The 20951-nt window shown below is 34.0% G+C and overlaps 2 protein-coding genes across 2 annotated transcripts; both read right to left on the bottom strand.

Moving 5' to 3' along the window:
* Positions 1-42: 42 nt before the first annotated feature.
* On the bottom strand, positions 43-5415 carry LOC133172593 (transmembrane channel-like protein 3). The gene is made up of 19 exons (XM_061307520.1): positions 5097-5415; positions 4594-4678; positions 4321-4455; positions 4122-4188; positions 3941-4001; positions 3719-3825; positions 3569-3631; positions 3354-3484; positions 3074-3221; positions 2930-2979; positions 2682-2850; positions 2340-2449; positions 2154-2250; positions 1771-2001; positions 1276-1550; positions 810-980; positions 532-610; positions 345-396; positions 43-193 (listed from the first exon to the last, which is right to left on the bottom strand). The coding sequence occupies exons 1-19, from the start codon at positions 5263-5265 to the stop codon at positions 108-110; spliced, it is 2286 nt and encodes a 761-aa protein (XP_061163504.1). The 5' UTR covers positions 5266-5415; the 3' UTR covers positions 43-107.
* An 821-nt stretch (positions 5416-6236) lies between these two features.
* LOC133172592 (enolase-like) lies at positions 6237-20938 on the bottom strand. Its single transcript, XM_061307519.1, has 14 exons — positions 20916-20938; positions 15266-15368; positions 13383-13478; positions 13231-13289; positions 12620-12689; positions 10324-10391; positions 10074-10215; positions 9845-9934; positions 9650-9706; positions 9280-9425; positions 8886-9025; positions 8290-8406; positions 7778-7886; positions 6237-7604 (listed from the first exon to the last, which is right to left on the bottom strand). The coding sequence occupies exons 2-14, from the start codon at positions 15348-15350 to the stop codon at positions 7482-7484; spliced, it is 1302 nt and encodes a 433-aa protein (XP_061163503.1). The 5' UTR covers positions 15351-15368; positions 20916-20938; the 3' UTR covers positions 6237-7481.
* Between the last annotated feature and the right edge of the window lie 13 nt (positions 20939-20951).

The following is a 20951-nucleotide window of genomic DNA, read 5'->3' as shown; positions in this document are numbered from 1 at the left end:
TTAATTCACACCAACAATATACAAAGAATGTCCTTTGCTGGCAAAAGTTGAACTCTTCAGTGTTAGGAAGTTTGAAAAGTTATTTGTGCCTTGATCAGTGAACTGTTTTAAGAAGTGATGGTAGATATACTTGTTTTCCTTGACATTTCACCAGTGATAGCTGATCCACTCGCTTTCCCAACACTGCCAATCGCTGAAAGATGTGCAAATTTAAAATATACTTAGAGAACCAAGAAATAAAACAGTATTTCTGATTAACTGAAAGAACCTTGAAATTACAAACTCTCAGATATCATCACAACTTTCATGTATTTACCTTAATGACTGTGTTAGTTAAATGTTACCTGGTGCAGATAAGGCCCTAGCATAAACCTTCTTTCTTTCAATTTTTCTTTCCTACAAAGCACAACAATTTTGTTAGAAAAGGACAAATGTGAAACTTTTGAAGAAATGCTGATTAATAATGTTTGTGTGCCTTTACAGACTTCAAAGTGAAGAATCACAAAGCATGAAGACTTGATATATACTCACAAAAACTAGCTGTTTGCGGAGTTCTTGAATCAATGCGTTATAAGAACTGGATTTCACACGATAATAAAGTACAAGGAGACTGAAACATATACCAACAGCATTTAAAGCTACAATATGTGAATAAACTTCATCACAAAGATGATACTGTATACAAAGCCATAAATATTAACGTTTCCAAGTCCAAATATTTACATGAAAGTGTCAGATTAACTTGGTCTGCTTATTTTGCAATTTTACTTTTGATGCTTTATTGGAAATTTTGTAATCCTCAGACTCACATTAACACCACTATGATTGGAACAATCACAATGGCCGTGGCAATATAGTCTATGGCGTCCTTGACCCAGTCCAACCAGCTGGGAAGGTCATTCAGAGAGTCAAACAGATCTATCACTTTGTATGCCCTGTCTTTGTTCTCAAAAGGACCGCAGTACCAAGATGGTGTCTTTCTTTTATCGCATAAAATACAGATATGAAGATAAGAAATAAAAAGCTATTCATTAATTTAAAACTATCTACAGTAAAACACGCTTATAACGAAGTGCCAGGGACGATCAACTTTGTAATAAATGTGTAATTATTTCATATCAAACTTTGTCAAACAAAAGTGTTAAAACTTCAGGGAGTGAAAATTTCGCTGCTGTATGCGTAAATTCATTATACATGTTATAGGTGTAGCCGTGTTTTACTGAATTATTTTCAAACACGATTTTGTAAATGTGGTAATAATATAAAACATCTTACTCGATAAGAACATAGACCACTGGAATAAAACACAACATCCACGTCAGCAGTAACAGAAACAAGTAAAAGTTGCCAGATCGGGACGCCCGGAACATTTTCTTGGGCGGAATGTTGGCAAAGCGTGCCACAAAATACCGAAAATAGAATACAATGAACAATTTGACGGTCGCTACCAGCGCCATTAATGGCGAGAAATAAAGCGCCAGCCATACCAGGCCTTGTCCATACACTAGATCCAGAACGTTTGATGTCACTGCAAACTCACTGTAGTTAATCTGTAATGTAAAATGTGTTATTAAAATGGTTCGATTTTTAGGCACTTTAAAAAATATACTTCAGCGATTCAACTGCAAATTGCCAAACGGGAAGAAATAAGCATTCGGCAAATGAAAATGAAAGAGGAGAACAGCTTTTTTTTCATTTTACCGATATCAAGCTTCAGGCAAAAGAAATGACCAAAATGCACCTTTTGCCGTGTAACAAATCGCTGCATACCTGGCAGCAGCATGTCCTAGTTTTTATGAAAATGGCCTTTACAACATGGAACAGAAGTCCGACCGCGATGCACACTCCTAAATCCACCAGAATGAGTTTAAAAATCTCTTCACCCACGACATTTTCCCAGCAGCAATAAGTGATGAGAGATGAAGCGTTAGTAGGTGGGGAAGAAGTGGCACCGGTGGTACCAGTAAAGGGGAGGGTAGTGGGGGATCTTCTCCCTGGTGTCTAGAAATGGAAATAAACCAAATTTATCTGTTTTATATCAGCATTTACCAGTTTACTGTACACCACACTATATGCTTGATCAGAACGGAGCCAAATAAAAGTTTTATTCACCATGGTGTACTTCTGAAATCAATAGGCTAGAATAACCTTACTGTGCTTGTCTGTGGGTTCTGTACATTGGCACATTCCGCTTTCTTTGTGAGTGAAACAATAAACACTATCAAACTTGCGTAATAGAAAAATGTTGTTCTGAAATGAATTTAACAAATAAAAATATAAGCTGGTTTAAAGTCATTGAACACTTTTTTTCAGTTGTTAAAGCAATTTAACGCCCTCACCTTGCAAGTGTAAATTTCAGTTCTGTACGAGGGTGATAGCTTTCTATTTTCACCAGGAGTTCGAAGATGAATGGAACAAAAAGTTTCAGGAAGGCTACAACAACCGCCAACTAGTGAAATACATAATATGTACATTAACCGAATACTGTACTACACTTAATGTATTGCAGTTTGATTAACATTACAGGTAGATGCTCCAAATCTTTACAGAGAAAGAACGGACTTGTCAACGCGCTCGAAAGTGTAAAATTGGGGTACCATACCTAACAACGCTTTCTAACACTCAGATATGAATCTCTTAATTCTTTGATTTTTTTTAAAGTAAAAGAATATAAGACTTGCCCGGTATCGTTCGTAGATTTTCTGTACAAGATCCTCTGGTTTGTCATCCAGTTCAATTTCCTCCTGACTCGTTTCTTTCTCAGCGACATAGTAGATTAGGAAGCCGCTGCCTCCCAGCAACCCAAGCACTAGTATGTTACTGACCAGTCGACCAAAATACATACGAAGTCTGAAACAGGCATTAAGTAGCCATATAAAGTAAATTAACTGGTTTGTGTGCTCGTGAAAAAAAGATCTGAGCGAATTACCTCTTTATACAGTCAACTACTTCTAAGGACTTTTCTTCTCGTATCTTTTCCTAAAGAATAACAATATATCAACTAAGCGTAACTTCTTTATGTTGCTGCTTTTTTGTCTAGCAGATTTATACTTATTCTGATATAATGCCTCACTTTTAAGTGTGTGCAGAATGCTTTAAGATGATCCTTAACACCGTCCTTGGTGTTAATGGTGAAGTCAAAGTAACAGAGGGTGGACCACGTGAACGGGAAATCACTGCCCGTGTCTGACAACTTGCTTCTTCTGTATCGCACGTACATGCTGGAACAAAAGCAAAAGCAATTTCCCCCACGATGAAAAAAAAAATGATGAAAAGGAAATCTTTATTAAAACGTACAAACATATCGACTCTATTATTCGAAACGTTCTAGAGAGAGGGAACATCAAACAAACCTTGATGCAAGGTACAAAACGGTCAGAAGATTCACGGATATCCAGGTCAAAAAGTAGGACAACGGAAGGTTGAATCCCTCCACGTCATCCCTGTAAATCCCATAGAAAAGCATACTGTATGACAGATCTCCCTACAAGGGAAGAAAACTTTTAAGTTCTAGAATAACTATTATATCTTGTTTAATACATGTACTCTCTCTCTCTCTCTGACTTACAAAATGTCCAAAAGTAATATTTCTGTTTTCTCTTTGATCCAGTAAAAACTCGCCGGTGGTAATCTACGAATAAAATAATTAAATTGAATCGTAAAGGATGCCGATAAACCGGTTATACTGTACTAATACCTGTACGCGTAATGTCATTACCTGTGGTACTCCGGTAAAGGAAAATAAAATTAGCCCTGTGAGCAAGTTCAGGAAAAACAGAGTCCTTAGAAATGTGAAGTAGGAAGCTACTGTGCTGCCAAAGTAAGCTAAAAGGAAGAAAAAAGAACAACTGTATATATAGTCTGTGCCGAGAATTTCGTTTTTTTTTTTTATTTCGTTTTAAGGGTTAACAATTTTGTTACATGATACATGTAACTGTACCTGTTAATTTGGTTATGGAGGATTCCCAGAGGCGAAAGAAGACGGTGTTGTTTTTCCTTGACTAAATATAAAGTATTACGAATGAACGATCTCTAGTATTTGTCAATTTTTTTTTACTTGGAATGAACAAACACTGAATAATATTGAAGCTTTCTTTGGATGGAGTACATTGAAGACATACTTTTGAGCTGATGTACTTTTTGGAAGCTTGTTCTCTTCGTCTATTGACATGATCCGTAGTTAGTATTCTGTATAGATATACAAGGAGATTAAACAAATATTAAAGGATAAATAAAACTCTCCATATTATATATGTTATATACATAAATTAATTCTACTTGATATGTATTTTTGAAATATTTTTAGAGTTAACATCTAACCGTCGAAGTCTTAATTTTTGCCTCATTGGCAGAGGAACCTCTCTAATTCCTTCCAAAATGTCCTCCTTGAATTTCAGCTTGTCCTGTCCCGTTAGACGAGCTTGGGATTCCGATATAAGGTGTTCCGAATCCAAACTAAATACAAACCACGTCTATACGTGAGCATCTTATACAGTATATGGGCAATTTATAGACAATGGAAATTGATTTCATGTCAAATACTTAAATTGTTGAAATATTTTGCTGGGATTTTGTGAGACATCGAGAACTTACTCTGGGTCAAGAAAACCATAGCGAAGCCGATATAAAATATCAGAGGCGGATTCAGTTTCTCCGACACTTCTACCACTGTTGGAGTCTAATAATATATCACAAGTTTTCACTATATATGAAACAATATTAATTCTAGCAAACGAAATGTAAAATAAGCTATATTCTACTTTTAAGTTTACTGTTAATTGAAAAAAAATCCCTTCATGCTCCTTATTGTAGATCACACGGCCGTAGTATACTACAGAAACAAAGCTACTTTATGAAAGTGTTTCTTCAATAATTACATCTGATGTTAAGGAATTTCTGCTTGGTAGTGCCACCCCCCCCCCCCCAACTTATCGTGCCTCCCCAACTGAAATTGTTTCCTATGGGCCTGATCATACAAACAAAAGAGAAATCAGTTTTATTCGATTTAAAGTGGGTGCTTACGGTTATACACGTACATTTATAAGAAAATAGGTAAGACGATCTGTATAGCTACATCGGAAACCTATAGCACCTACCCTCTATCCCGCCATTTTCCAGTTCTTCGTATTTTTCAGAGAACGCAGAATTGTCATATTCGTACTCTTCCGTACTGGTGTAGGCAATGTCATCCCTCCCTCCGTAATTTCTTCTTTTATGTTGACCCTTTTCTTTTGGAAACAAAAGGGAGTTCTCATTGAATTCCATACTCCCAAAAATCACGAAAAACTACATATCCATTGAAGTTTTTGGTATGACAAAACTTTAAACTACAACTTCCTATATCTGAATCAAAACAATCCACATGATATCTTATCAATAATAAATCAGTGATACTGATAAATGTGCGGCTAATTTACATTAGGTCCTCTCAGTCTGATAGGAAAGTGATGTGACTCGTGACCCCTCTCCCTGGTTCAAATTGGATTTTTTAATGGGACGAGGAGGGATCAGCTGTTGGTAGATATAAAAAATACTTACAAGATTTCGTATTTGGTGGACAAAAACACGCTTGTAACGAAAGGGAGGATGTCCAGCACAAGCACCTGTGAAACTAGACTAAATTTATGAAGCAAGCACCAACTAAAGCAAATACTTAACCAGTGACGCAGGAAACCATCAAAATATCGAGAATACTACTGATCTTATATTTTGTCACACAATAAATTCAAATTAACACTTGATACTCATATATGTAAGTATTTTGTTCTTTTAAGTTAAAAAAATTCATAATCATGATAATGCAGTTTCAATGGGAAACAGAGGGCAAATAAAATTTTGTTAGTTAATTTCGTTAGCCTTGTGGACAGCGCTCACATGTAGTCCAAGGTAGACTATGGAGAATCTAACAGAATTTTTTTTTACGTGTCTATTTTAAGATAATTCCCTGCCTGATCTCATTTTAGACAACCCATTGTAGATAGATTATGTTCATATTACGTTTGTTTTTCTTACCTAGTCCTTTGTTATAAATCAATATGACTAGGAAAAATTGACAATCTAAAACGGCTTAATGCACCCCCACCCTCCCCCAATTTCGTATTTGTACTGGTATGCTCAACAAGGAACAGCAGTAGTTGCTAAGAACTTAACTTTAGAATTGACTTCTATTTTAAACCACGACAAAAGCATCTCATTATACAGCAATTACAATCGCTTTCAAAAGAAAATAAGAAAAGTTCAAGCAAAGCCTTTTATTACGTTAACACTTCTGCAAATAAACATTTTAAGGGAACAATACGGCAGTTAGCATGCACGGTAATAGATTCCTACTCCTCTACCTAGCAAGTAGGGTACCAGTTAAAAAAAATTGAGTATAAAATCAACATATCAGCACACTTTCAACAAAATATTAAATCTACATTGTACACATGGATAAAGGATCTATTATCAAACATCTTTGTTGTAGACTTCATGTTGACAACTTTGAGATACACAGATCAATACAAGAGGTACATTAAAGAACAAGGACCAAATACAGAAATCTGAGTTTGTCTTTATACAGACAGAACTCTAGCACTTTTTCTGTGATGGGAAATGGGTTTGTTTGGGAAACATAACCCCACTCACACCATTTACACACATCTAACACTTTCAGTAACAAATAAGCAAAAACATTCATCTGTTATTACAACTCAATTTTCTAGGACAGCAATCCAATATTCCATAATTTCACATTTTCTACAGGACATACATAAAAATTCTAAAAGTGTACACACAGTGATCAAACAGGAAGTTTTTCATTCACTCCATCACACCCACCATCCACACACACACATTCCAAAATTGCCAACAAAGTAGAGAGATATAACTGTTTCTTACATCCTTTCAATCCACATCAATCAGAAACATTTCAACAAAGACAAGTTTTTGAGTTGTCTCATTCAAAGATCAACTCTAGCACTAATTTGTCTGGGAGAGGATAAAAAATATTTCCTTGTGTGGACATCAGAACCACATGTATTACTGTTACTGAATAACCACATATAGTTAGTATTATACATCATTAATAGTTACAACAAGGTAAACAATCTACACTCAATAGTAACATGGACTTACAGAACTTAATAACTGGTGAATTCATTTATCAACATTCAAGACTAATGCATTTTTTATCACATATATATAGACAGAACATCTTCCATCCTGCACCATTTGTACCATATTTTCAACATAGGGTATATGTAGAATTTGGGGTAAAACAAAAGTTAACAACCAAACAACTCATCATGTGTGCTGAAATGTTGATTTTTTTCCTACTTGGAATGTTGTTCTTGTGTTTTAAAGTCTTTATTATGATAGTGTCTCAAGTTCCTATAAAGCAAACATTAATCAAAAACAGCAATTGTAAAAAAAAAAAAATCTCATAAATACAAGAATATGTTATCTAAACAAAATAAGTGTCTTAAGATTATGCTAAATTTCTAGTAAGGGTAGCGGAATTTTTCCCCGGCAAATTTGGCTCCTGCCCCTAATTCCTCCTCAATGCGGAGAATCTGGTTGTACTTGGCTAAACGTTCAGATCTGCATGGGGCACCTGTTTTAATCTACAAAATAATAGCACAGTGTAAAAACTTGGCTCTTTCAGAAGTATTCCTTAACAATTTTTCTGGTGCATCAACTATCTAACACTTAAACCATTTAAATGGAACAACAGACAAGAGTAATTCATAATATGACTGCCAAAATATCCCACTAAGATAAAATTTGAATTCTTTACCTGTCCGGTACACAGCCCAACTACAAGATCTGCGATAAATGTGTCCTCTGTTTCTCCACTTCTGTGGGACACCATTACACCCCAGTTGTTGTCCTTGGACATTTTCCATCTGTAATGAACAACAGTGCTTATGTGTGTGACTTCATACCATTTCATAACAAATAAAAGCTTCTACACATCTAATGACTCTAAACTTGATCTATTGTTGTAATGATACCTCTAAAACAAAGATTGTATAATGTATGAAATGTAACCTCAGGATGGAATATGACCTCAGATTTCAAGAAACTTATCAATAAGAAGGAGGCATCTTTGCTGTTAAAATTTGTGCCATTAACTCCAAATTGAAACTTATCAATAAGAAGGAGGCATCTTTGCTGTTAAAATTTGTGCCATTAACTCCAAATTGAAACTTATCAATAAGAAGGAGGCATCTTTGCTGTTAAAATTTGTGCCATTTTAACTCCAAATGTCTCCCCTATTATTGGAGCTTTAGCACTCCAGTATCTTACGCCTGAATTGACTCTGTGACACTGCCGATTTGGTTGACCTTCAGCAGGAGACAGTTACAAGCCTTGATGTCAATACCCTTCTGGACTCGCTTTGGATTTGTTACCAGTAAATCATCTCTGGAAAGTGAAATCAGATCATTTGTTGATGGCTATATGGATTCCAAAATAAATGTTATATCCTTTTTACACTACTTCCAAGACATGAACCTATCAAATTCTAAATACCTTAAGAAAACTTAATACATGATGTATATTACAGCTGCTAAAATTATGAATTTTTATGGAAAAAAAAAACATGCTTACTTTTAAGTGTAGCAAAGTGCCAGGGACTAACAATTTAGATTTGTTATAGATCTGTTAGGTTCATGTGTTTTAAAACTACAGGGAAAATGAAAATTCTTTTGCTGTAAGCATGAATTCATTATAAATGTGTTCAACTTTACCCACATTTTATTGTATCATGACTTTATTGTTAACTCACTTGAAAATCTTTGCATCTTATCTGGTTACCCCTAAGTTTTTAGCTATGAGAAAACTTATTAAATGGTAAAATTTTTACAGATTGATCTTGACAATTTACAGAACATGTGTCTCACCCTACTATTTGGATTTGTACTGAGGCTGTTAGTTTAGAGTAAGCTTCCCAATCGTCCTGATCATAAGGATCCTCAATGGAGACAATTGGATAATTGGAAACAAAGCCTCTGTATATATCTGCCAACTGGTCAGAAGTTATCTGTCAAACAGAAATCATTGTCAATTTGGAGAAATTAAATTGCCTTAAGTTTAGCATTGGAATTTATGTATATATGTCATACTTTTAACAAGATGAGCTTAAACTTAAGATATGGCTCCACAATGTGATGTACACAGGTATAGAAGAAAGTTCAAGAAGAGGAATGCTATATTTTTTCTGTTCTGTAATCTCAATATACAATGTTAGAGTTCATTTCAAAGGTGATTGCAAAGAAGATTAAATATTATATTTACCCAATCAGCTGGATTAGACTTTGGATTTTTAAAGTCTAGGTCATATTTTCCCTCCTTACAGAACTCTGATGCTGCTACATCCATGCCAATTTTGATTTTCCCCGTGTAACCTGCCTTTTCAATGGCTTCCACCAACAAATCCAGACCTATTAATTAAAATCTTATGATGTAAATATGAATTTAAATATTTTTCTTAAAGTTCTTTAGATGAAATGCTGACAGTAAACGATGGAGTAGAGATGTGCATCATTGTGCAATAATTATCAAAACATTAAACAATCCCAAACACTTAAAATTGTATAGTGATAATTTACATTTGCTTTACACTTAAAAATCCCACTGGACAAATTAAAAATTAAGTTTAATTTACCTTCCTTGTTGTCCTGAATGTTAGGAGCAAAACCTCCCTCATCACCCACATTACAGGCTGAAAATAAAATCCCAATGTTAGAGATTTCACTTTGTAAATGAAGAGAACATTATGCACTGATTCTTTATTGCAAATAATTTCAGGATCATTACCCAAAACATGATTTGCATTTAACACAGGAACAAGAAATCTAACCATCTTGGCCATATTTTTTCTTTATGACTGCTTTCAGATGGTGGTAAACCTCTGATCCCATTCTCATGGCCTCCTTGAATGAGCTTGCACCTATGGAAATGTTAATACATGTATGAAATCTCCATAAACTCTTCAGCAAATTTCTAACACATGTTAACAATAAGATAACAATATCTGTCAAACCAGTAAATATAACATTTATTACATAGTCCTAGTTGAGCGTAAATACCTGTTGGAAGAATCATGAACTCCTGCATGGCCAGTTTGTTCCCAGCATGGCTGCCTCCATTGATGACATTGAATGCTGGGACAGGAAGAATAACATCCTTGTTTCCAGCTAGATCCGCAATGTGGCAGTAAAGCGGAACTCCCTATTGATGAATATCCATGAAATTAATTATATGTTATATATATCACCTAAGTAAAGAATAACATTTCAACATTTCTTCTACTTATCAGGAATAAACTCTTTAACTTACTTTTTTGGCAGCTCCAGCTTTACAAACAGCTAAGGAAACACCAAGAATGGCATTTGCACCCAGTTTACCTACAATAAAGACAAGTACATGTATTTAAAATTCTTAGTTAACTGGAATTCTCTGATGAGACTGTAGCTCTAATGGCTTGTACTACAGTGCGGTCTCGTTATTACGATGTTCATTTTGTCACGGGAAAATATCGTAATACCGAGGGCAACGTAATAAAAGTTCCCAATAAAATCCATTAAAACATCGTTTTGAAAGTTTGTTATTTTTGTGGAAGGTATTTTTGCCCTTTTGTTCCCTTCTTCTGTTCTAATTCCTAATCAAAACGCTAATACATATATAATTTATTAACAACTTATCTTGAATAGATATCTTCATGGTGATATTTCTTCTATTTCTTTCATTTTAAAAGAAATATGTATATTTCTTATAAAAACTTCGGCGATCTATCGGATCTTCATTTATCTACCGCCATTTCCTTACTTTTACTTTCGTTTCTGACTCTGTAGATAATGCGTTCGTAAAAAAATTCAACAAGCTGTCTTCGTATTCAATTTATAGTCGTTTACTACATAACAACAACAATTTTTAGTGAGCTTTTGGGTGTTCAATGAGCTTAGAGCAGCAGTGAACAACTGATAAAAGAGTGTGACTGGCATATTTAAAGACGGAATTTGACAACGTACAAGCTATATGTCAAAATAAATTTAATTTTTTAAATTACTGAACAGAGTTCAATTAGCAGTTCAGCAATTATTGATTTGTATTTCTGCTGACACCTGTGAGGTAATCCAAGCCACAATCAAAGCTGTTAAAACGTAAGTGAAGTTCAAATTTGGCCAAAATTATGTTTGATACCCAAGCTGTCCATTACCGCAATTTAATTGCAAACGAAATTACACAGTACGTGTTTTATATACATGCACAAGATTAAATGTAACCTTTTATTTAATAAATTAATTTTATTTATTAACCAAAGTATAAAAGATAAAATAAACTTTACAGACATAGATAAACTAGAGACTACGTTTATAAATAAACAGTTTAAATTTAATTGTTTTACAATGGCTTTGACACGATGTCTCCAGTTCTGCTGACCTCGCTAGAACAGTCAAGGTGTGTGCAGTCAAGCGTCACTAATCACCTAACGGCCCTGCAAGTTAACACTCTGTCAGAGCACAGGTGTTTCAATGTTTATTTAGCATCTCCTTAAGTGTCTACCGTCGATCAACACTGAATAAACACGGAGTGAAAAAAAATTTTGGACAGAATTTTTACATCGTAATACCGAGTCCCGGCATTTTAGGACATCGTAATAAACGGTTCTATTTTGTATAGATTTGTTAAGAAATGGTTTTGTGCTTTGAATTTACAACGTAATAAGCGTTCTATCTTATAAAACCGTCACCGTAATAACGAGTCCGCACTGTAACAGCAGTGAAAGTGATTGTACCTGGACTTTATTTTTCTTAAGTTTACATTTACAGAATTTGTATCCAAATTGCAATTTTACAAAAATAAGTTTTATAAGACATAAAAGTTTTATAAAAATCAAACAAACAGAAGAATCTGATGAGACTGTAGCTCTACTGGTTTGTACTAGTTTTATAACAAAGGAAGAGAAAAGTAGCACTGGGGCTTGAAACTTTGCAATAACAATAAATAGAATAATGATCCTTGGTATAATCTTTTTTTGTGACTAGATTAATTGCAATCAGACTTAAACTGTAGGAAGGGGTAGCCTTTTGAAAATTTTTACAGAAATTTCTATTTTTAGTAAACATGGCAACAATGTTCACCAATATCAAAAACCTATAGAGAAAATTATGTATCTCAGTGTAGTGTATTTGCATGCCAAGTTATATTAAAATCAGATCAAAACAGTAGGAGGAGTAGCCTTTTGAAAGTATTTCACAGAAATTTCTAGTTTTAGAAACCATGGCAACACCATTCATCAAAATCAAATAATGTATCTCATTGTAGTCTACTTGATTGCCAAGTTATACTGAAATCAAACCAAAACTGTAGGAGAAGTAATTTGAAAAATTGTTTACAGAGGGACAGACAGATGGATGGATGACTGACACATTACTATCGCATAGGCTCTTCTGGTCTCTGACCAGTAGAGCTAAAAATTGTAGGAGTGACATTTGAAAGAATTTCACATAAATTGTTAACCACACACACACCTGATGGACAGACACCTAACCAAAGCATAAACTCTTGATCTTTGATCAGTAGCGCTAAAAAATTTTGTTGATTTAAATGCAGTAAATCAAATGAAACGTACTTTTGTTTTCAGTTCCATCAAGACCTAATAAAAATGTATCCACTGCTGTCTGGTCAGCTTCATCCAAACCCTAGATATCAAAACAGAATCTCAAATAAAGTAATTCATATCTACTGCTGACATTCAACAATCTTGGTGATACAGATGACCCTGACCATCTGTTAGCTTATAAAACCTAACCTTCACTTTTCTCTGATTGAAATATAGAAATTATTAAATGAAAATATAACTAAAATATTTAGTTAAAAGGGTTTCAAAGGCTCTATGTAGTTTTTATGATCAATTTGAATATATACATGCATAAGATTATAATAATGTGTTTTCACTGAAATATTGATGGGTAAAGCAGAGTAGAATTTTAAGCTGTTTCTAATCTCAATGTTTTTATATTTCCAATCCAATCATGTCTCAATGTTTTTATTTCCAATCCAATCATGTCTTTTGAGCCTTCATACATTTACATGAAGGCTTTTTTTACTTGAGCCTTCATACACTTCATTTACATGAAGGCTTTTTTTTTTTACCAGGTTCAGTTTTAACATTTAAGATATCTAATATCTTTTTTCAAATTTTCAATACGTAACTTCACAATTTAAACCTAGAAAACTTACAGCTTTGATTAGGGCAGGTGCAATAACGTTATTCACATTATTGATAGCATTTGAAACACCTGAAACAAAGGAAAAATTTAAGTTAGTTCACGATATATTAATAAAAAAAATATATGTTCTTCATATTTTGTTCACTGCTGTGTATAACCCACCTTTCCCATGGTAAAACTTAGGGTCTTTATCTCTCATTTCCAAAGCCTCGTAAATACCAGTTGAAGCCCCACTAGGAACAGCTGCTCGGAACATCCCTGTTCAAAAGAAAATTGAAAGTGATTGATGGTTTATCCACTCCTCAAATTTCGTTTTCTAATTTTATTACTACAAGTTTAAAGTTAATAATTTTTTTCTTTATCAAGAATTAAATTGATATTACTAAGCATGCAAAATGTTGTTATTCAACTATCTTTTTCCACCCTTAAAATTTAGTATATATATCAAAACAAACTCACAATACATAAGTCAGTATATATATATATATATATATATATATATATATATATATATATATATATATATATATATATATATATATATATATATATATATAAAAAGCACTAAAAACCAACAACACTGTATATCCTAAGTGTCGGATCTACTAAGTAGATACAAGGTCACGAATGGAAATTTATATAAAGCACTAAAAATGACCAACGACACGAACAATAATAATTGTCAAATTTTCGGGACAACCTGTCCCTTCCTCAAGACAAAGAAAAAAGTTAAGAAGTCATAAAAACAAAGGAAATAGAGAAGCAAAAACAACTAGCACTACTACTAAACTACCAAACACTAAATATTTATTTACAATGTTACATGTTTAATTTGGAGTTTATAAACAGTTGTGAACAAAGAAATCTGGAGCGCTATGAATTGCGTCCGGTCTATCGGGTGTACTACTTTACCATAGTACACCCGATAGACCGGACGCAATTCATAGCGCTCTGGATTTCTTTGTTCACAACTCTTTATAAACTCCAAATTAAACATGTAACATTGTAAAGTGTTTGGTAGTTTAGTAGTAGTGCTAGTTGTTTTTGCTTCTCTATTTCCTTTGTTTTTATGACTTCTTAACTTTTTTCTTTGTCCTGAGGAAGGGACAGGTTGTCCCAAAAATTTGACAATTATTATTGTTCGTGTCGTTGGTCATTTTTAGTGCTTTATTTATATATAGATAGATATATATATAGAGAGAGAGAGAGAGAGAGAGAGAGAGAGATAATATATACTTTCATGTGAATTACTTGAATTTGTTTGATTTGTCTAGAAACATTTGTTAAAAAACACCTTTACCCTCTGAATGATGAAACCATGCCCTCCAGCGCGATAGAACTTACCAACGGTCAACGTTGCTTGACAACGGGTGATATTAAAAAAAAAAATAGTGACTTTGCGGAATCTATGTGCGTACACTTCACTTTACCTTTATTTGTATAAAACATTCAGTATGATAAGATAAATACTGCATGTAGTTGAGGGAAACATTGAAAATTTTCACCCCTCAAAAACCATTGTCAACCTTGGCTGCACCTTGGTTGACAATGGTTTTCCTGGGGTGAAAATTTTCAGTGTCACCCTACACTACATGTAGTTTTCATATAATATACAGTACTTTCATATAAATTACTTGAATTTGATTCATCAAGGAAAATTTGTTAAAAAAAACTGTTATCCCCTGAATAATGAAACCATGCCCTCCAGCGGGATAGAACACAGCAACAGTCAACACTGCATTAATGATGGGTGATATTCCCAAAAATATTGACTGCATGGAACATGTGGAATCTATGTGCACATGCTTCACCTTTACATGTATTTGTATAAAACATTTAATATAATAAATATTGCATGTAGTTGAGGTAACATTGAGAATTTTCACCCCTTGTAAACTATTGTCAACCTCGGCTGCACCTCAGTTGACAATGGTTTTCTTGTGGAGAAAATTCTCAATGTTACCTTCAACTACATGCAGTATTTGTGTAACATCATAACAAATTAACAATACATCAAAAAAGTCAAACATTTTCATGTCACCAACCTTTTTCTGTTGTAACATCTACCTCCACTGTAGGGTTGCCCCTACTGTCAAAAATTTGACGTGCCAACACTTTTGAGACTGGCATGGTGGATAGGCAAAGTTTCTGTCAAAACAATAAATAAAAGAATTCTAAACAGTCTGTACAAAACATTCTACACAAAAATTGCATATATTTGGTAAAATATATGGTCCAATACAATTATACATACATGTACTTTTTAAATCAATTCCAAACATCAGGTTTTATTTCCATCTTCTTGATCTTAGTATACACATATTTGAAAGTGAGTCAAATTCTTAGATTAAAATAATTAAGGTATAACTGAGCAGATATTAAAATTACAGTGAATTTTCATGATAGTGTTTTCAATAAGAGCCGGCAACTGGCAAAATTAAACGCCTGAACGAGAAATTTTTCTGGCTTTGAAATTTCCGTTGTTGGGATTTTACTGCAGTTGGTACCTGAAATCTGTAGATTTTATCATGACTATATCTACATGATATAGAGTAACTTCTCTTAAATGCACTCTTTTTTCATGGAAATTTGATATGATCCAAATTTTGTGTAGCCTACAACTGCGAGAGATGGAAAGTAAAGTCCTAAGAATAAATTTTTAATAATTAATTCCAACCTCCTAGAAAATTCACAACTCAACAATCGCGAATATAAGTTTAGATTTACAAGATTATATGAACAAGATTGGCGCTGGATTATTAAGAATCGGTGGTTTCGTTGGCACAAGCATCAGGTATCTACTTCACGTACAAAGGACGTTCAATCGTTTAAAAAACGATATTGTCCTATGAACCTGGTTTAATGGCTTGTCCCAAGACACAGTTAGATTAGATTATTCTAACTACATGTAGGTACCTACAGCCTACAATGTCGAAGAGGAATTTTTTTTTTTTTACATTCACTGCCACTACTTAAGCTAGTTCAAGATTAATATTAGTGATGGGACATCGGTTAATTTTCATAATCGATCATCGGTTGGAATCGGTTACTGCTTCCGATGCGATTTTACGGATTATAATCGGATGTCATAGTTTGGTATATAAAAAGCAGACTATTACAATTATTTCATATTATTTCTATAACATGAATATATAAAATATATGATATATTGTTTTCTTTGTTGTTTTTACTTATGTCACACTTTCTATATACAGGGTTTAAACTTAACTAAAATTTCCACTAGCCATGTGGGCTCCTAAAGTTTCAAATTTAGGCTAGAAGCCCACAGCTAAATCTGTTAACCCATAATCTCTGTGATTTTTTTTAACCCTTTGAATACATCACTAGGACAATTTAAGTAGATACCAATTCAATATAATATACATTTGTTTAAAATAAAAATTGAAGTTCTTACTTTGTAAAATCAAATTTCGCATAAATATTTCATCATAGGAAATAAAATTGAATTCAATTAACAATTTTACTATCCTTTTTTGCAAGGTTATATACGTAATCCCCTTTTCCTGGTCATTGGACTATATACTTAGTAGCCTACTGATGAAGTGCATGACACCGACACATGAATAAGATTTTTTTTTTTAGTTTATTTTTGAAACGTATCTGAATTAAGTAGACACCTAATAAAACTTCCATTTCATATGACTGAGTAATTGGAAATAATTTAATTGGATATCAACCATGTATAAACGATTCACAGAGGAATGGAGGAAATTCGGATTAGAAAAAAAGACGATCGTTTTAGGGATTTCACAAATCATGTAGTACTGGTAAATGGATTAGATGAAGGATATTTACGAACAATAGGAACATGTTACTTTTATTTATTCAATTGATTGGAAGTTTCAAAGCAAAAAACATGGGGAAAACGTCTGTTTTCAGTAAGGGGACTGGAATGGTCCTGCAGATTTTTAATTCACCACATGGGCGAACGAGTTATAAATTTTATAAGCCCACACCAAATTTTACTCACGGTTCCTAAGGACCTCTGCTTCGTGCTAGTTGGCTAGTATCAGAGGGCAGACGCCATTTACTTTCATTAAGAAGAAATAAATTTTAAACCAGAAATGGATAATTCTGAAATGTACTTTATTAGAAGTACGTTTCCGATGATCGATTATGAAAAATTATAATCGATCATCGGAATCGGTAGCATTTTTTCGTCGACAATCGATGTTTTCTGATTATCGGTAGAACACTTATTAATATATTGAACACAGCAGACATTTATCAGTGATTCATTTTGAAAATGGTTATCATGGGTCCAAAGGACCCCTCTTAAAGACAACAATGAGTCCCATGCCAAAATCAGTGCATCTAAATCAAAGGGTACCGTATATTAGATATAACAGAGGAAATTCTGGTGAAATATAAAAGGGTATTTCACGAAAGTGCAAATGTTTTATTGTAACTGTGAGTGGTTTATACTTTTACTATCAATTGAAGACTTGTCGAAATTTTGAAATCACTGTCAGGCATTTGGTCTGACAAAGTCAAATGTTCTGTCAGACCGGACGAAGTTTTGTCAGACCAGATACATATACCTTATTTTGACGCAGAGAAAGGGAAATAAATAACAACACCAAAATGTCCTTTATCATTTTCAACAGCCTTAAATCTCACAAGTTTCTTTTCTTAGGATAGAGAGTCTTTAATAAGAGACATAAATGACATTTTTATGTCTTTACTTTAACAATTTAAACTGACCATCGTCACCACGCCATCTCTTTCATGTTTGTGACTTTCAGTTGCGCATTCCGATCCCGACCTTTTTTTAATTTGCGCCACGCTCGATTTTTTCAAACGGTCATTTGGACCGACGTTTTCTTAAAAGTTATCAGTCCAGACAATTTTTTACCGGCCTTGCCGATAGGACCGACGGATTTCGACAAGTCTGTTCAATTGTCCAAGTAAGAGTACGTGATCATGACGATTTTGTGTCATTAAACAATATGTCAACTGTGCACTTTGGTTCTATTTTTAGATTGTATATACAATCTCACACATTGTATCAGTCATATAATGCACAGAAGCACAATGAAGTAAAGAAAGTTTAAGAAGAAATAAAAAAAATAGTTAAAAATAAAAATGATTAAATTTTATACTTCTTAGCTTGTAAGGAAAAATTGAAAAAAAATGTTACAGGTTACAGCTTAAATACAAAGGTATAGTATTCGCTTCAGAAATGTTCCACAGTATTAGACATAATCAGTGATAATCAAACTATGCTATCTAACTTTCAAATTTTTTCTGATAATTGCTTGTTACCAGCAATTGTGATGTCTGATCTGTTGTTGGCAACCTTATAGACTCTACCTGTTAAAATCGTTCATGCATAACGCTTAGCACATGGATATGATGCAATCAGCCAAGTTTAGAATCAGATTATACCAAAGCAATTTAAAATAATACATGTCCTTCTATAAATTGATTGCCTCCATTGGGATGCACATTTATTGAAATAATGCGTCCTGAGCAGAATTTGTGCGTAATTTACGCAGGACGCACACCAAAATGAATCACTGATTTATATCTAGGCTGATATAATTTTAAGACCTTACAAATAAATGTCTGTAACTGTTTTAAGACCTTATGAATAAAAACTGATTTTTATGCCCCCGTATCGAAGATTCGGGGGTATATATTTTTTGCCCTGTCCGTCTGTCTTTTTGTTTGTCCGTTTGTCCGCAAAAACTTTAACATTGCTCATAACTTTTGATTGGATGGAGCTATGGCTTTCATATTTTACATGTGTATTTCTTGTGACAAGACCTTTTTTTGGGTACCATAATATTTGACCTTGACCTTGGAGATTGACCCAGTTTTGCAAAATTTTACCGAACTTTAACCTTGGCCATAACTTCTAGGGCTTTCATACTTCACATGTGTAATCCTTGTGACAAGACCTCCCTTTGTATACCAACAACTTTGATCCTTTGACCTTGACCTAGGAGTTTGACTTACTTTTGAAAAACATTTAACCTTGGACATAACTTTGGAACGGTTGATTCCAGGGCTTTCATGCTTCACAAATGTAATCCTTATGCCAAGATCTTCCTTAGGATACCAAGAATTTTTACCCTTTGACCTTGACCTAGGAGTTTGACCTAGTTTTGGAAAATTTTAACCTTGGGCATAACTTTTGAACTGTTGGTGCTAGGGCTTTTATACTTCACAAATGTAACCTTGTGTTAAGATCTTCCTTTGGATATCAACAACTATGACCCTTGACCTTGGAGTTTGATCTACTGTTGGAAAACTTTAACCTTGACCATAACTTTTGAACAGTTGGTAAAGTTTTCCAAAAGTTATGGCCAAGGTTAAAGTTTGGTAAAATTTTGCAAAACTGGGTCAAACACCAAGGTCAAGGTCAAAAGGTCAAATATGATGGTACCCAAAGAAAGGTCTTGTCACAAGGAATACACATGTGAAATAAGAGAGCCATAGCTCCAACCAATCAAAAGTTATGGGCAATGTTAAAGTTTTTGCAGACAAACAGACAAATAGACAGACGGACGGACGGACAGGGCAAAAACTATATATCCCCAAATATTCGATACTGGGGCAAAAAAAATGTGAAATTCAATAAAATCAATATAGCTTACGAAAATTAACCAACTTTAGGGGTGAAACAGTACACCTCCTACACGGTTCGATACGTATTGCATAATTTTGTCTCGGTTCGGTTATTTTCGATACGATATATTTTGCTAGAAGGAAACAAATTCAACGTTGTTTTATGCTTTCTTTTTCTAAATCTAGTCACCTATTTTACGAATTTTATTTGCAAATTGACTAGAAGAAATTGATTAAAATTATTTGACTGTCAAAAATTATCATACAAGCTATCAGTCATCAAAAATTTACGTTTTCTATACTTATTTATACTGAGTAACGTGTTATACCTTATGCCAAACCCGACTGAATAACGATCCCAACCGAAAAATGAACCGAACCGAAAATTAGAGATTTTGCACCGTGTATCAAACCGAGAAAAAATACCGCGGTGCATCGATACCGCGGTGAACCGTTTCACTCCTAACCAACTTACATATTTAAGGCAAAGGGACCTTGGGTGAACGAGTTTGAGAGAGAATGGATTTTGGGCTAACAAGAATAAGGGCTACAGTGTCAAGGGCAAACATATATGTTTTAGGGTGAACGAACATACATTCGTCCAAGATGGTGTCCTTCCTTGTTATAAATGGTATATGATTTTTTTTTTTTTTAATATTTTCTTTACTCCTTAGGAGCAAGCCCCTGTGGCCTAGCAAATAAATTCAACAATTCAACTAATGTCAATGTGGTCATATTGAAACAATTACCCCCCCCCCCCCTTTTTTTTCTTTCTACTGCACCAGGAAAAAATTCCATGATCAAGTTAAAAAAGATTTTTTTCACAATACAACGTAAATACCACCAGATCCTGATTATGAGTGCTATAATAATGCAGCTCACGCAAATTATGCGATGGCCTTGAGCATGGAGGGAACAAATTGATGAAGGTGAAATGTGCACGACCTATTCAAGGCCTCCACATTTGACATCAATGTGTGGGATTGACAGGTACTGTTGGTGTGGAATATCGAACAGATGTGTGCAACTGAATATACAAAATGTGACTTATGTCAATTGGTGAATACTTCGATCAAATAAACAGAAAAATAAATGACATACCAACACTGCGGTCTGCTTCACGAGTCGGAAGTTTGA

Source organism: Saccostrea echinata, unplaced genomic scaffold (genome assembly GCF_033153115.1).
Source record: "Saccostrea echinata isolate AGI-Se365-2 ecotype Australia unplaced genomic scaffold, CSIRO_AGI_Sech_v1 ptg000054l, whole genome shotgun sequence".
Classification (NCBI taxonomy): domain Eukaryota; kingdom Metazoa; phylum Mollusca; class Bivalvia; order Ostreida; family Ostreidae; genus Saccostrea; species Saccostrea echinata.
The sequence above is the reverse complement of the archived record's forward strand: the minus strand, read 5'-3'. Positions and strand labels throughout refer to the sequence as shown.